At 38.7% G+C, this 18,372-nt stretch overlaps 1 protein-coding gene across 4 annotated transcripts in view; it reads right to left on the reverse strand.

The window, feature by feature from the left end:
• Nucleotides 1–18,372, reverse strand: part of LOC150103699 (sterol O-acyltransferase 1-like) — a 246,292-nt gene that overhangs the window by 57,757 nt on the left and 170,163 nt on the right. For all 4 annotated transcript variants that reach the window (XM_090396650.1, XM_090396649.1, XM_090396652.1 and 1 more), the window contains exon 9: nt 4,307–4,403. In XM_090396650.1, coding sequence (XP_090252776.1) covers nt 4,307–4,403 — 97 coding nt within the window. The remainder of the gene's footprint in view (nt 1–4,306; nt 4,404–18,372) is intronic.

The raw sequence follows: 18,372 nt of genomic DNA on the forward strand, positions 1-18,372 counted from the left end.
TGGAATGCTTTGCCTGAGAATGTGGTGTCTGCAAAGAGTTTGAATGCGTTTAAAACACGGTATGATGAGCTGTGTGTGTGTGTGTGTGTGTGTGTGATAAAAGGACCTCCCAGATGAGTATTTAACTCCATGAGGCCTTGGGGTGGTAATAATAATAATAATATATTAGTAATATAGGAAATGATATAAGGGAAGGATATTCAGTTGTTTGTTAACGATGCAAAGCTGGGGAGAACTAAAGTTGATAAATTTAATATAGATATCCAGCAGGATGCTTTAAATAAACTGGCACTGTAGATGAAGGATAATGGTTTTCACTTCAGTGTTGAAAAACGCAAGGTTATGCACATTGGATTGATAAGATTATATACTGTCTATTACACTGATGATAATAGATTGCAGGAAATTGATGAGGCTAGGGACTTGGAGGTAATGGTGGAGAAGTAGTTGAAGTTCAGAGGGCATGTTACAAAAGTTGGTAAAATAGCTCAAAGGATGTTTTTTATTATTATTACGTGATACCTCCAGGGAGTCCAAAGACTCATTGAGGGAGGGCACCTACTCTACAGCTCTTTGTCTCCAACAACTACAATGACCACAACTACACCAATGCCATCTACTGCACATCACCACCACTAGTATTTTCACAGACAATCACAAACATTCATGCCTACAGCAGGATTCGAACCCACAGCCTTTTGGCTGGAGAGTGGATAAGCTAACCACTCAGCCAACCAGGTTGGCAATATGTTGAAGAACATATTGCCAAGTAAAGATAGGGAGGTTGTTATCACTCTTAATAAGGCTATGATTTGACTGCATCTTGACTACTGTGTATGCAGATTTGGTAGCCTGGGTTTCTTGAGGATCAGGAGGTAGTGAAGAGGATTCAGAGATGAAAGACCAAGCTAGTGACAGGTCTATAGAATGCTCCCTATGAGGAAAGATTGAAGGTTGGTATGTTGCAGAGTTTAATTGACAGGCAGAAAAGAGGAGACATGATAGAATGTTATAAATTACTTAAAGGGGTTCTATAAGACTAACACAAAAGAAAATTTTCAATACATGATAAATAGATAGACAATTTCTAGGGTTGACCCTTAATTCTCTAAGAGTATGAGGACTAGATCTTTTGCTCAAAGAATGGTGAATGGGTGGAATGGATTGCCAGAAGTAGTTGTGAGTGCCCTGAAAGTGAATGCATTGAAGGAGAAGGAGAGGTGATGAGTCTTCTGACTCAATGGAGATGCCTGTATAATAATAATAATAATAATAATAATAATAATAAAAATAATAAGGCATTGGATAGGGATTTTGAATACAGTACATTTTACCCGAACTTTCCAAAACTGTCTACAGAGTACCAGATAATAACTTTATTTTTGATAAAAAGAGATAAAGCAGAGAAAACTGCTAAGGGGAATAACAGACTAGTCAGCTGAAAGATATAGAAAGTTTTTTTTACATTGGGTATACTGTACGTTAAAGATACCAAGCAATTTTATAAACTTGGTTTTAATCCTTTTTCCCAAGTAAGCAAACAGATAGGTAAGTCAAGTTTGTACCTGAAGTATTTTCAAGTCTGAGGCAATGTGTGGTAAAGATGGAGTAAGCTCTGATCACTTTCCCTTAGTATCTCCCCTGATGCAAAGCACATCTCCTTGCGGACATGTATGATGCAATGCGTTAAGGGAAGGGCCAGTACCCAGACTGGTTTTGACCTTTATTGAATGTTCAAGTACAGGTCAAACTCCAAAAACTCAGTGTTGTTCCCCTCAGTAACAGGCTCACCCTGCCACTGAGAAGAACTCTGAGCATTGGCTTTACCCGGTAGCAGAGCCGCTCATTTGCTCATATGTCATCTGAGGAGTAACAACAACAGCCGTGCCTCAGTTAACTTCATGGGCTACAGCATTGCCATTCAATACTCCCCCACCCAGGACCTGGGTGACAGCAACAGCCAAGCCTCAGTTAAAACTACATGGGCTACAGCATTGCCATTCATCACCCAAGCTTCCAACCAGTTTCAACCTTTATTGAGGTCTCTTCAGTGGGAGCCAGACCCTGAGATGCCAAGGTTGAAATAATGGGACTTATAAATTTTACCTATACAAGTTGCTACAAGGTGCTTTGACTTTATTAAATAAAAAATCTCAGGATGAGAGAGAGGTGTAGAAAGTTTTTTTACCTTGAGTATACTATACGTTAAAGATACCAAGCAATTTTATAAACTTGGTTTTAATCCTTTTTCCCAAGTAAGCAAACATACAGGTAAGTCAAGTTTGCACCTGAACTATTTTCAAGTCTGAGGCAACTCATGCTAAAGGTAGAGTAAGCTCTGATCACTTTCCCTTCTGCATTACTTCAACCTTGCCATCTCAGGATCTGGCTCCCACTGAAGAGACCTCAATAAAGGTCGAAACCAGTCTGGGTAGTGGCCCTTCTGTTAATGCATAGCATCATACATGTCAGCAAGGAGATGTGCTTTGCATTAAGAGCAGTACTAAGGGAAAGTGATCAGAGCTTACTCCGCCTTTACCACGAGTTGCCTCAGACCTGAAAATACTTCAGGCCAAACTTGACTTACCTGTCTGTTTGCTTACTTGGAAAAGGGATTAAAACCAAGTCTATAAAATAGCTTGGTATCTTTAACGTACAGCGAAAAGATAATTTATGGTCATAAGGTGATAGAAGAGTGTAATTAATATGCATTGAAGATAGGTGGGTTGGATGTTGATTTGTATAGCTGTTTGTAGATGATTTAAAAATTACAAGAGCAATGTTGGATGGGATGATTACATAGAATGAAGGCTGACAGCAGTTGCAAGAGTTGAAAGATCTTAGAATGCTGAAGGGTGGAGAGTGAAGTTTGCAAGAAACATAAACCACTCAAAATAAAAAATATTTGTCTGTATATAGAATAAACCTTCTATTCTATATAGAATATAGAATAAACTTTCAATATATTGTATTACTTCAGTCAATTTTGTAACTAACAATCAATAGTTTTGATATCATTTTGGTTACTCGTTGGACCTATCACTGTGTTTCTTCATCAGCTTCCTCTTCTCTGTAACCTCAGAAACCAAATGTCTGCAGAACAGTCCAGTTGCTATGACATAGCTGCTAGTCTGATGTGACATTAATTTTCTTCATCAAAAGTGGGCCTGCACCCATACCACAAAGGATTTTTTGTGACCAGTGAATGATTTGAGCCTAGCTCTATTAGATTTTGTCCTGTCTTGTCAAGTGACATCTACATCCAAGAGGTTGACTATTATTGATCTCCACCTGATATCTATAATGTGCAGTAGAAAGATAAAATGTCTGTAGGCTTTAATCTCCTCCATCTCACAATTAGTATCCTATGCCTGTAGATACATGTATTGAGAGAGCCAGTTTGCCTGTTTTGAGGGATGAAAAACCTAAGTTTCTGTAATAAATAAAACCTACCTCCACATGAGACTGGCTAACTGACTTTGACTGAAAAGCCCTGGTAAGAGTTCCTCATGTCATAGATAGGATTTAAACCCGAATCTTCCAATCAAAGGGCCCATTGAAACCATCTAAGCTATCGAGGCTCCCTATATTTTGTACATATGAGGTTGGTCTGAAAAGTTCTCATGAAAAAACAAATTTATAATTTCAAAATTATTTTTATTTTTAAACATAATCTCCCTTAAGACTATGTACATTTATTCCAGTGATGCTCCTGCGTCATCATCCTGTCCCTGTAGTGGTTCTCAGTAAGATCTGCAAAATACCCCTCTACAGCTACAATCATCTTTTAATTCGAAGAAAAATGCTGACCAGCGAGGAAGAGTTTTAGGAAGAGATAGAAGTCAGAGGGAGCCCAATCTGGGGAATAGAGTGTATGTACCAACAATTCATAGTGCGGATCCCTTAATTTTCCCATTGCCAAAACACCTTTGTAGGCAGATGCATTGTCTTGATGAAAGATGATTTTTTCTTCTACAAACTGGGTCTTTTCTCACGAGTTGTAGAAGGAGGGTGTCAACAACTGATCGGGGAAGAATTTCTCTTAGGTAGTGGTGGTGGGTGAGCGAGATGCATTACTAGAATATATGAAAACATTAATGAATGTATTTGATATGTGATGTGTTTAGTATTAATCATTCATGATCAGCCTTTGGTGTTATCATCTCGTGGCCATTGTATTATCATATGCTCAAATAAAAAAAAATCATCTGTTATGATAATAATAACTTGCATCTAAATCCATAACATTATTCAACCATTTTGTGAAATTTAGTCCAGAGAAGTCAATTTATACTTCTAAAATTACCTTGGATATTCATCTCTGTATACCAGGGTAGGAGCAAATAAGAAATAAAGAAGCTTCTTTAGATCTGGGCACACTTCAGTATTAAGCTTACCATCGTCTGAAAGCAAAGAGCAAAGCAAATTATTGATATGAATAATTGCATATTAGCAATCATCCATACTACTATTGAAAGAACTAAATGAACCGTATTAAAAGTTGTTTAACAGCTTGAATTTTAATGGCAAAATTTAATTTCATTGATTTATTTATTTTACTTATTTAGTACTATTTCATGTAGGTGTACCACCCATATTTTCTTCCACTGAATTTTCATTGTAATAAATATAAATTTTGTCATAATATACATAGATTAATGTAGTTAAAAGATAACTTTCTTAGAAGTTATCTGCAGATTTGTCTGCTAGAGGGCCAGACGGATGGTTGTGTTTTCAGAGAGCTCCCGAAAGCTAAGTACAATTTTGAGTAAAAATTAGAATATAGGTTAAAATCATAACGTAATATTGCCTAATTTTGGTAGCTTGTTGTGTCTGTGGGATTTTGGTGTGAATTACGTTATTTAATTTAGTATATAACGTTACGTTTCATAGATTTGAATATGGCGCCAATGCGACATAAGATAATGGCGTCCAAAAATACGACGCCATTGTTCAAAAACTATAATGTGAGAGAGTTTGTCCAATGTGATGTATGTGGGATGTATGCATTCCCGAATGAGGCTGGAATTTGGATTGAAAGTGATAGTAGTGGGAGAATGTGCAGAAAGTGTAAGCAAAGTGAGGAGTTGAAGTATGTGTCAGGTAGTGAGATAGTTATGGTTGAAGAAAGCCAGAATTGCCAGAATGCGAGTGAAAATAGTGGCTTGATAGAGAATTGCGATGTACAAGATGGCAATGAGAGCGGTGATCTAAGAAAGAGTGAAAGCAACCATACTGAGAGAGAAAATGGTTTAAATGATAAAAATAATGAGGAATTATTTGTAGGAAGTGAGATCGCTAGGTTGCGCGCAGTGATACAAAATGCGCAGCGGCAATTAGAGCACCTGCAAAACTCTTTCCAGAGTGATTCGGCTAACGTAAAAAAACAGTGCAAGAATGAGAGAGTTTCTGAAATGAAGGAAAGAGTGTTGTATGGTGACTCGTTATTAAGAGGGGTGATAGATGGCAGTGTAACTAAATCGTACTTACCGGGTGCGAAATTTAAGGATGTAAGTGAGAGTATTAGAGTGCAAAAACAGAGGGTGAAAGAATTAATAATTGTGGCGGGTACGAATGAATTGAAAGGTGATAAATTTTTTATGAGAGAGAACTTGAAAGTATTGTTAAAGGTAGCTAAAGAAAAGAGTGACAGAGTTAGAATGGTTAGTCTGTTGCCGCGGTATGACAGAGAGGAGTTTAGGAGGAGGGCCATAATCGCAAATGACATTATGCGTAGGTTATGCAGACGGTGTGGTGTGGAATTCGTGGACGTGTGGAATGAGTTTGAAGGGTGAAAGGACTTATACAAGATGGATGGCCTGCATTTGAATGGACTTGGTGTGCGAAGACTGGAAAGAGTGTTGCTGAATGAAGTGAAAATGGATGTGCAAAACCTGGGAAACTAGAACTACCAAGGAGGGCGGGGAATGGATATGCAGACATCAGCGAGACAGATGAGTGTAAGAATGTATATAATGTACCCGAGCCAGCACTAAGGACAAAAAATGGGAATGGGTCATTTAGAATAACGCATCAATATAGGGATGGGACTAAAGGATCACTGCATTTCATGTATACTAATGCCAGGAGTATTAGGAACAAGAAGGAAGAATTTTTGGCCTTGATTGGCTCTTCCTGGCCACAGGTTATTGGCATTAGTGAAACATGGCTGATGGAAGAAGATATAGTTAGTGGGATAGAATGTGTAGGTTATAGTGTGTTTAGGAGGGACAGAAAGAATAAAATGGGGGGAGGGGTTATTATTGATGATAGCTAATGAACTGCAGCCAAGAAGAATTGAAGTTGTATCGCAGGATAGTGAAAGGAGCTCATTTGAGGCTATTTGGTGTGAGATTGAGACTGGCAGAATAAAATATACAGTTGGGTGCTGCTATAGACCAGGTGATGGAATAGATAGTGGAGATAGTATGCATAGAGAAATTGATGAAATGAGTGGTAGGAGGGTAATTATTATGGGGGATTTCAACTATGGTAACATTGATTGAAAGGAGGAGAGGACACATGTGAGGAAGGAAAAGGATTTTATTCAATTATTAAGGGATAACTATCTGAGACAGCATGTAATTGAAAAGACTAGGGGTATGAGAGTGCTTGACCTGGTAATAGCATCTGAGAATTTGACTGTAATGAATATGACCATGTTGCTACCTATTGGTGAGAGTGATCATAAAGTCTTGACCTGGGAAGTGGCTAAAGGTGTGGAATTTTCGATTAAGACAGGGTATATGTGGAATTAACGTGCTGGCAAGTATGACAAGCTTAGGAGATTGCTTGGATCAGTGCCATGGCATGTACAACTGCAAGGGCTGGACGTCGATAGAGCATGGGAAGTGGTCAAGGAGCATTTACAAGAGGTAATGGCTGATTGTATACCTAGGGTCCGAATAGTAAAACAACTAGGGGTTAAATGGATGAATAACACCATTAAGCTTGAGCTGCAAAAAAGAAACAACTGTGGAGGGAATTTAAAGAAAGGGGTGACCTGCAGGCACACGAACGGTATAAAGTGCAGGCCAGAAAGGTAACGAGTGTGGTAAAAAAAGCAAAAGCGGATTATGAAAGGAAACTAGCTTTGCGAGCAAAAGAGAATCCCAAACAGTTCTTTCAATATGCTGCAAGCAAGAAAAAAACTGTACATGGCAAAATGATTTTAAGGAATGACGATGGTAAGGAGGTCACTGAATCAGTCGATATAGTGGAGTTACTGAGCGCGCACTTTGCAAAAGCATATCATCCAGGTGGTGACATTGAAAAAATGAAGGAACCATTAGTTTATACGGGAATAGTAATGAATGAAGTGGAGGTGACTAGTCTATTACAGAACCTTAATGTGAACACATCTGTGGGATTGGATGGTATACTGGCACGGGTCTTGCGTGAAGCGGCTAAAGAATTATCAGTGCCCTTGACCATGTTGTTTAATCTGAGTCTCAGGTCTGGTTTAGTCCCGAAGGTGTGAAAAGAGGGGAAAATAGTTTCACTGCATAAAGGAGGATCCAAGACTACGGTTGCAAATTACCGACCGATCAGCATATCAAGAGTCGTTGTCAAGATCTTAGAGAAAGTAGTCAAGGGAAAAATACAGGAATGGATTGATGAAAACGAGATACTGTACAGGGGACAGCATGGCTTTGTGAAGGGTAGATCTTGCTCAAGTTTTATAACAAGGTGACGGCTGAACTGGATAAGGGAAATGGGTTTACAGTGATACTGCTGGACCTGGCAAAGGCGTTTGACAGGATACCACATTGAATACTAATCCGTAAACTACAACATATGGGAATGGATATAGGATTGGTGAGATGGATAGGTGGTTGGTTGATGGAGAGATATCAAAGAGTAGTTTATTATTATTATTATTATTATTAAACAAGACCTCATGGAGTCAAAGACTCATCTAGGAGGTCCTTCTATCTCACACACATCTCATCATACCGGGTCTTAAACACATTCAAACTCCTTGCAGACACCACACTCTCAGGCAAGGCATTCCAATCATTCACAACTCTGCACGAAAAAAACCTGCCTCTCACCACCCTACTCACACCCTCTTTATACAGTTTCCAGGGATGACCCCTGGTTCTCCCCTGATCTCCCACTATTCTCTGTAGAACTTCTCCGCCATTGATCCTATAACAACCCCTTACCAACTTGTAGGTCTCTATCATATCTCCCCTCTTCCTTCTCTCCACTAGACTCTGCAAATTATATCTTCTCAATCTTTCCTCATACTTAACATTCCAGAGGTCAGAAACTATCTTAGTCAGTCGCCTTTGGACCCTTTCAAACATCTCTTCATCCTTCTGAAAACCAGGTGACCAAATCTGGGCACAATAGTCTATGTGTGGCCTAATCAAAGCCTTATACAATGGAACAAGAATCTCCCTACTTCTACACGTCAGTGTCCTCCTCATCATTCCCAGAAGTCTTTGTGTTGTCTTCACAATATTGGCGATGTGCCCCCTAAATTTTAGATCCTTATCCACTATCACTCCCAGATCTCTTATTTCCTCTACTTCCAACAATATATTCTCACCAAGCATAAATTCTGCATCCCATCTTTGTTTTCCAAATTTTAAAACCTTACATTTTGCAACATTGAACTCACATCCCCATTTGCTTGCCCAATTACTCAATTTATTCAAGTCTTCTTGCAAGGCCACAACATCTTCACTACTCTTTATGATTCGTCCCAACTTTGCATCATCTGCAAACAACTGAATATCTCCATCCACATCTTCGCCAATATCATTAACATACAAGTTAAATAGTAATGGCCCTAAAACAGATCCCTGAGGCACTTCACTAGTGACTTTCCTTTTCCTGGATATTGCACCCCCATACACAACTTGTTGATACCTATCAGATAGCCAATCTCCAATCCAATGCACTAATCTAATATCCAACCCCATCTGCTCTGGTTTGACTGTCAACTTATCATGAGGTACTCTATCAAAAGCTTTTGCTAAATCCAAGTATATTACTGTGTATCCTTCTCCTCTGTCCAAGGAAGCAGTCACTTTATTGTAATAAGTAAGTAGATTACTAAAACACGACCTCCCTTTAGCAAATCCATGCTGTCCATCAAAGATTATACCATTGTTGTCAACCCGACTCTGGATCCTAGTTCTCACAAGCTTCTCCAACAACTTAACCACAACACCCGACACACAGATAGGCCTATAGTTTGATGCTTGAGTTCGATCACCTCCTTTATGAAGTGGCACAATCTTGCCCTCCTTCCACTCTTTAGGGACTTGACCAAGTGCAAGACTCGTATTAAAAAAATATGTCAAGGCAGGTGTCAACTCTCTGGCACATTCCTTCAGAATACGCGGTGATATATTATCAAGTCCCACAGCCTTATTTACATCTAGTTTACTCAACTCCCCAAACACCTCTTGCTCACTTACAGTCAGTCTCTCCTCCCCATCATCAACTGCTCTTAATCTCTCCATGAAGTCACATTCACAAGATTGAAAGATCTTTATGAACTGCTCATTAAGTATCTCCACCACACATTCTGCAACAGCTGTCTTTATACCATTTCCTCCAATCAATGTCATCCTTCCATAATCATTCTTTCTTTTGCTGGCTACATATCGAAAGAACTCCCTAGGATTCTTTTTAGCTTCATTAGCTAACTGCTGTTCATACCTCTCTTTAGCTACTCTCACCAACCAAGTCACTCTCCTTGCCTGGTCTTTGTAGAACTCATGAAATTGGTTACTTCCACTTCTCTTATGCTGCCTCCACAATGCCCTTTTTCTCTGTATTGCATGCTTAATCTCTTTATTCATCCATCTCACACCTAACTTATTTAACCTTCTCACCCGTGGTATACATTTAGACACTGCATCCACTAAATATTTTTTGAAAATCCCCCAAGCTGCATTGATCTCTTTTCCAGCTAACTCCTCATTCCATGCTACACCTGCAAGCTGTCTCCTGAGCTCTTCATAATCACCCCCCTTGTAGTTCCACATATACACTTTTTTCACAGGGGTCCTTGCACTGCTGGCAACCACCCAAGTAATCACCTCATGGTCACTTTCACCAATTGGTGGATGATTTGATACCTCATTGATAATTACATCCTCCGATGAGATGACCAAATCCAAGACCCTTAATCCTCTTGTGCCCTCTGTTATATACTGCCTGAGGTAGTTATCCCTCAAAAACTCAAGAAACTCATTTTCTTTACTTCCAGTTGCTATCTCTTCATTCCAGTCTATATTGCCATAATTAAAATCACCCATAATGATCACCCTTTTCTTATTTGCTTGGCTTATTTGACTATACATTTCACTATCACCACCATCCACATTACCAGGTCTATAACAACATCCCACCAAGTATTTGATTCTATTCACCTCTATCTCACACCATACTGCCTCACGGAGTAGAGTCCAAAAGACGGCCTGTGACTAGTGGTGTGCCGCAGGGTTCTGTTCTTGGACCACTGCTGTTTAATCTGTTCATTAACGATATAGGGAAGGATCTAAGTGGAACAATTCATTTGTTTGCTGATGATGCAAAGTTGGGTAGGGCAATAGTGAATGCAGAAGATGTCAAAGTCTTGCAGGATGACTTAGATAGATTGGAATTCTGGGCTAAGGAGAATGGATGTCAATTTAATGTGACAAAATGTAAGGTTATGCATTTTGGGGTGAAAAGATTAGCAGCAGTATAGCACATTGGTGGAACTGTACTCCAAGAGATTGATGAGGCCAGGGACTTGGGAGTGTTGGTGGATAGGGAGATGAAGTTTAGCGGGCACATTGCAAAAGTAGCTAAATCAGTTCATCAACTCACTTGGTTGTTGAAAAATACTTTGACGAGCAGAGACAAGCAAGTTATTGTACCTCTGTACCGAGCCTTGATAAGACCTCATCTCGACTACTGTGCCCAGATTTGGTCACCTCGGTTACTTCTTGATGGGGAGGAGGTGGAGAGGATCCAGAGGCGAGTGACTAAGATGATAACAGGTCTATGGAATGAACCATATGAGAACAGGTTGAAGATTTGTGGGTTGCAGAAACTAGTTGATAGGCGGAGGAGGGGAGATATGATTGAGACATTCAAATTGCTAAAGGGATTCTATAGGATTAATTCAGAGGATATTTTTGAGATCAGGACTGGTGGTAGGAGAACTAGGGGACACCTATGGAAGCTGGGCAAGAGTGTGGTTAGCAGGGGGGGGGTGTTAGAGCTGGGTTCTTTACTTTTAGAGTGGTAAATGAGTGGAATAAGCTGCCAGAGTCTGTTGTGGGTGCTATGACGGTGAACGAGTTCAAGACAAGGTATGATAGATACTGTGAGAATGTAATCGCATAGTTGTGTGGACATGATGTTTAGGGTCTCCCTCGATGACTCTAAGGACTCCTGGAGTCGCCCGAAATAATAATAATAATAATAATAATAATAATAATAATAATAATAATAAAGATATAAACATATTATTATTATTATTATTCAGGTCTCCATGGAGTCAAAAGACTCATCGTGGGAGGTCCTTCCTAAGAAACACAAAGTCTATCATACCACTCCTTATACTCATTGACCATTCTCGCTCTCACCACTCCATCAGGCAATGCATTCCATGGTTCAACCACCCTCCATGCAAAGAAACCACTTCTCACCCTCTTGCAAACAGTTTCCTTTCGTAACTTCCAGGGATGGCCTCATCATCATTCCTTCCTGCTGTTCTACCAAGTGAAAGAACTCCCCAGTGTCAACCCTATAACCACCTCTCAACAGTTTAAAAATCTCAATCATATCACCTCCTTCTTCTATCCACCAAACTCTGCAGTCCACATTCCCTCAGCCAATCCTCATAACATGGTACATTCCTGACACCATCTTTGTTATCCGCCTTTGTACCCTTTCCGCAGTTAATTTATCCCCTTCAAATCCTGGGGACCAAATCTGAGAACAATAGTCGAAGTGTGGTCTGAGCAGAGATTTACACAACAGAATGATAACCCTTTTATCTTTGCAGGTCAGTATCCTCATTATTGCAGCAATCATCTGTGTTACCTTCACCACCTTTGCAATATGCCCCTACATTTCAGGTTTCTATCAATCATCAACCCCAGATCACTTGTCTCCCCTACTTCCTCCAGTATAACTCCTCCCATAGAGTATGCAGCGTCCCATCGATGTTTCCCAAACCTCAAACCTTACATTTTGCTGCATTAAACCAGTACCCCCATTCATTTGTCCATCTATCTAGCTTATTCAAATCCTCTTGCAGGGCTACCACATCTGCACTATTGCTAATAATCCTTCCCAGCTTCGCATCATCTACAAACAACTGAATATCCCCTTGAAATCCACTGATAATGTCATTGAATAAACATGAGATGATCTTAGGGAAAATTAGTGATGAAGTAAAAATTGAGGCGAATTAAACAGAGGTGTATTATCTGTATGGAGAATGGTGGGTGATAGTAATTGGTTACCAGAGATTGTTGTGAGTGTAAGAACTGGCAATGAACCATATTTTGCTGACAATCAAACATGTTTTTTCTTGGAAAATATTGGATGAATCTCTTATGTCTTAAGACAAAGGTGTATCAATATGACCTCCAAAGCAGCTGAAATTTCTATGTTTAGGGGAGAGATGATACTTATAATATGCACATAATATTGATACACCTTTTCACCCTAAGACATAAGAGAACCATTGTGTGGAAGTTTTTCCACTTGGTTATACTATAAATTAACACATTCGCTGCCACAGTACTTCGGCATAGTCTGTTCCCGTACGCCGAGCAATTTCACCTCTTCAAGGTCAGTACGGTAATCTCGTTGCCGGAGGTAAGCGTCATACGAGTATACTCATAGTTGGCTTGTGCAGAGCATATACTATCTATGAGAATACACAGTTTTGATGCTAGCTCCACCAGCCAAGCATTTTCACTTCTTCAAGGTCAGTACAGTAATCTCGTTGCCGGCGGTAAACGTCATACGAGTATACTCGTATCTGGCTTGTGTAGTTGGTAGCGAACATGTTAAAGATACCAAGAAATTATATACTTGGATTAATCCTTTATCCAAGTGTAAGCAAACAAAGTTTGTGCCTGAGTACATCTCCATGCAGACATGCATAATGCTATGCATTATGGAAAGGGTCACTACCCACACCGGTTTCCTTGTATTAAGTGCAGGGCTACCTTTCCAAAATCTTGTGAGATCCCCCAGATCACCCATCGAGGAGTGACCCAAAGGATCAAAAACTCAGTGTTGTTTCCCTCAGTAACAACACTGAGAGTTCTTCTCAGTGTTTGGGTAGAGCCAAACACTGAGAAGAACTCTCAGTGTTTGGCCCTTCCCAGTGGCAGGTTCACTCCACCACAGAGCAGAACCGTTCATATTTCATCTGAGGTATAACAGCAACAGCTGTGCCTCAGTTAACTTAATGGGCTACAGCATTGCCATCCATCACCCAAGCTTCCAGCCGTAATTCTTGTGGAAAGGCTTAGACGTTGGTTATGCATTTTCACTATATTATTTAAGGAAATTACAACATACTAGGATATACATTAAAATAAATTTTAATATATTTCTATATTTCGGCAACGTCAGGTTGCCATTTTCAAGAACTTAAGTACAAGATACGTGCACGTAGGCACAACACAACAATAAGTGAGGAAGAAGTATGAAACTGTTATTTCTCCTAAAGTCCTGATGGTGTCCTCTAGCGGGCAATGTTGGTATTCTTGGGCGAGTGGGCTGAAGGTCTTCTGATGTAGGTTTCCCAAATTTGAGGAAGTCTCATGCAGCCAAATTTGTTGAGGTTTGGATCGTTTCTTAGGGCTGAAGCTGACTCTATGAAAAGCCTTTCATATCTGTATTTGCTACGGTGTATTATCCTGGCTTTCTTCCACCGTATTCTATGGGGGTATCCAGCGCATGGTCAGCAAGACCAGAGTGGCTGTATTGGTGAAACCGGATGTAGTCCTTGTATTCTGAAATTCTGATATTTGCTGTCCTGCCTGTTTGGCCAAAGTAGGACAGCTTACAGCTGCAAGGGACCTGGTATACACCAGGTAGGTCTAGGGGGGGAGGTTGGTCTTTAGTTGAGCGGATAAGGGATGCCAATTTTTTATATGGTTTGTAACAAGAAGTTAAGTTATGTTTTTTTTAGGATTTTTGTGATTTTTTTCCGAGGTGCCTCGGATATAGGGTATGGTGATGGATTATGACGTTGCCGAAATATAGAAATATATTAAAATTTATTTTAATGTATATCCTAGTACATTGTAATTTCCTTAAATAATATAGTGAAAAAAGCTTCCAGCCAGTTTCTCTATATTAAGTGCAAACAAAGTTTGCATCTGAAGTATTTTCAGGACTGGGGCAACTCGTGGTAAAGGCAGTATGACTTCACATCACTTGCCTTAGTATCCCATAATGCAAAGCACATCTCCTTGCAGACATGTATAATGCTATGCATTATGGAAAGGGTCACCACCCAGACCAGTTTCGACCTTTATTGAGGTCTCTTCAGTGGGAGCCAGATCTTTACACTTGGATACAGGATTAAACCAAGTATATAATTTCTTGGTATCTTGAATTATCTCCAGATTTAATTTAATAATAAGTTGTGACACCTTTTGGCAACTAGTATAGGAAAATATGACTTCTGCATTACTTCAACCTTGGTATCACCTCTGGGTCTGGCTCCCACTGACAAGACCCCTAAGGGTCGAAACCAGTTGGAAGCTTGGGTGATGGATAGCAATTTGTCCATCACCCAAATTTCCCCAATGAAGTTCTAACTGAGGCTTGGCTGTTGCTGTTACCCAGGTAGAGGGGTAATGGATGGCAGTGCTGTAGCCCATGAAATTAACTGAGGCATGGCTGTTGCTGTTACCCCTCAGATGAAATATGAGTGGTTCTACTCGATGGTGGGGTGAGCCTGCCACTAGGTAGAGTCAAACGCTGAGAGATCTTCTCAGTAACAGGGTAAGCCTGTTACTGGGGAGGGGGGGGGGAACAATGCTGAGTTTTTGATCCTTTGGGTCACTCATTGTTGGGTGATCTGGAGGATCTCACGAGTTTTTGGAGAGGTAACCCCACACTTAATACAAGGAAACGGGTCTGGGTAGTGACACTTTCCATAATGCATAGCATTATAACATGTCTGCAAGGAGATGTGCTTTGCATTATGGGATACTAAGGCAAGTGATGTGAAGTCACACCACCTTTACCAAGAGTTTCCCCAGTCCTGAAAATACTTCAGGCACAAATTTTGTTTGCTTACTTGGATAAAGGATTAAACTAAGTATATAATTTCTTGGTATCTTTAATTTGAAGACATATCATTCACAAACCCATGCTAACCATCATAGAGAATCTTATGTCCTTCAATCTAGTCTTGTATTCTACTTCTAATCAATTTTCCAACACTTTGATCACAACTGCAGATATACAGACCTGTGTATAATTGGAAACTTCTGTTCACAAACCATGCTTGTGGAGAGGTATTATTTTGTCTTCTTTCTACTCCTTAGGAACCTTCCCCACTGCAAGATTCCTAATCTTACCTAACTCACAAAATATAGGTTAAAGGTTAAGGTTAACTCTATGGCACATTCTTTCAAAATATGTCAGGATATGTTATCCATTCCTATGTCATCCTTGCTGCTCTTGTACATGTTGCACAGCATCATTCATACAAATAAGATATACACTGATGAAGTGTTTATTAAATAATTCCACTATATCATTTGCTATTGTCACTTTGCTACCATAACTATCCACCAGTATCAACCTGCCATAATTATTTTTCCTCTTGCTTGCTTGCCACATAGCAGAAAAATTCCCTTGGATTAGTTTTGACCTGATTGGCCAATCTCCTCTCAAATTCTACTTTTCTTTTTTAATCATGCTTGTCACTTTTCTAGCCTGCAGTTTATATTTTTTATGCATCTGTTCACTACAAACTGTCTGGTAATTCCTCCATCCATTATAGTGTCTTTTCACTGTCATGTTAATAAAAAGTCACCACCTAAAGTAAAAAGCTAACACTTTTGTTGTTTTTTCCCAGTATGTTCTCCTTTTTTTTTCCAGCACTAGAATATCTTATTAACTTTATTAACTCTTTTCATATATGTGCATGTGTTAAATTGTGAATGAAGATATTTTATGTTTTAATACTTCATTCACATTTAACATAATCCACCATGTCATAAGCAAGACTTGTAAATATTATTTGTTGTTAGTCTCTTGCTTGTAATATATTATTCATATAAATGCTTTGAGTTTTGTTTGTTATTAATTAATTATTTAATCTTAGAATATGTAAGAATAATGAAAAGACTATATAAATATGTCATTCATTTTATTTAGTTTATTCTGTAAAATTTATTATAAGAAACTGTGTGTATGTAAATTTAAATGTATATTATATGAATTGTGATATATCTTTTTTATTTCTGTATGTAAGAGTGATTTTATGTAATTCTTCTGATAGGATTTGATTGGCTGCTGAAGGAGAAACAGAGTTTATTTTAGTTAGCTCGTGCTGAGAATGTGAGCTACTGTGTATAAACAGAGAAGCCAGTGTATATAAGCTGAACTGGTTAGAACCAGATTTTGGAGGGAAGAAGGAACGTAGTTGATTGGAAAACAAAAGTAAGTAGGGGAGAAGCTTTAGAAACAGCATAGAGACCGGTTGTGTGTAACAGAAGGGGGAGTTGATATATGCCGTAAATCGACTATGAAAGGACAAGGAATTAATAGGCATTTCGAATTACTTCTATGGGAGTTCTGATACTACAATATTTTCCAAATGTTTAGTGGAAGTATAGTGCAGAACCGAAGTTAATATAAAGAAGAAAATAAGGAATTAGTAGATAACTGAAACCAAGTGCATCAAGACTTGTATATTTCTGTGTCTATAATTCAGTTATTATAGTGGAAAATTTCTTTAGAATTGTGTTGCCATAAAGTAAAAGTCAACAAGAATTTCAAATGTGCCTTTGCGAATTCAATGTGTAGAAGCAGTAACCCGGTAAGAGTTGTCGTTTCTGTAACCTGTAAAGCTATAACTGTTAACTCCGTCAGATATATTTTGACCTTAGCTGTGGTGTTATGTTGATTAATGGTCGGATATTAGATGTACTAAAGTATTTTCCCCTCTAAATAATAAGTCTCATATTGTTCTATTGAGTGTTAGCTGACTGAGAAAAATTATAGTGTAGCCTGTCATAAAATTAATTATTGTAACATTTGGCAGGTCGAACTTTTAAGAACTGTTTTCAACTTGTTGACTGCATATAAAGAACTGATAAATGAATGTTTGATAATTTATGGATTGTTATTATTCTGAATACTTTAAACTGAGCTAATATATTTATGATATGATTCATCCAGTTGGATAGAGAAATATATGTCAGATAAATACTAATGCTTTATGAATTAACAATGTTAACATTAATCAAGATCCTCAAACCTAATTGAGAAGATATTAATGTCTGAATGTGAATTCTTATAATATTTTAATTATATAACCTTTTTCAGATAGTTATACTTAATTGTATATATTGTACTTTTCCACATTAAATCTTTTCTTTGTTGAGTTAAACTTGGTGTTTGCCTGATTTTCTTTCATTGCACCGCTCATAAAATTAATCGGACCTTTGGGGAAGCCTTAAATACTAGTTTGTTTAACCGGGCATCGCCCCGAATTAAACAAGGCCCCCGTTGTTTTTGCCAGGGAACCAGGGTGAACAGCAAAAAGTCAGCTACTGGAACAAATCTGAAAACACCCCAGCTCAACATCACTAGAGTTAAAGATCGGTACTATCAACGTAAGAAGCCTGAATGGCAAAGAAATGGAGCTAGCTGAGGAATTAGATAAGTACCAGATTGACATAATAGGGGTGACTGAAACAAAAAAGATAAAAACTGGTGAGATCTTTCTGAGCAATAAATACAAAATGTTATATTCAGGCAATGACAATCAAGGAAAAGAAGGAGTAGCCATAGTATTCAAAACAAAATACGAGGCTAATCTTCTTGAATGGCAGGCAGTCTCAAGTAGAGTAATGTGGGCAAATATGAGAATAGGGAACTGGACAATGAGACTTATTTGTGCTTATGGTCCCACAGAAGGTTCTATTAAGGTAGAAGTGAGGGAATTTTTTGAGGCTTTAGAAAAAGCAAGTGACACAATGAAGAAGGAAAAGTAGGAAATGATTGTGAGACATACAAAAATATTTTGGGAAAATTTGGAGAAAAGAGCAAAGCTAATAATAATGGCAAATGTCTGTTGGATTTCTGCTCAGGACATGGACTGGTTATTACTAACACCATGTTCCAACATAAAAATGTGCACAA

The sequence above is a fragment of the Typopeltis vanoorti genome, chromosome 8 (genome assembly GCF_054136105.1).
Source record: "Typopeltis vanoorti isolate ZY-2024b chromosome 8, IOZ_Tvanoo_1.0, whole genome shotgun sequence".
Classification (NCBI taxonomy): Eukaryota; Metazoa; Arthropoda; class Arachnida; order Uropygi; family Thelyphonidae; genus Typopeltis; species Typopeltis vanoorti.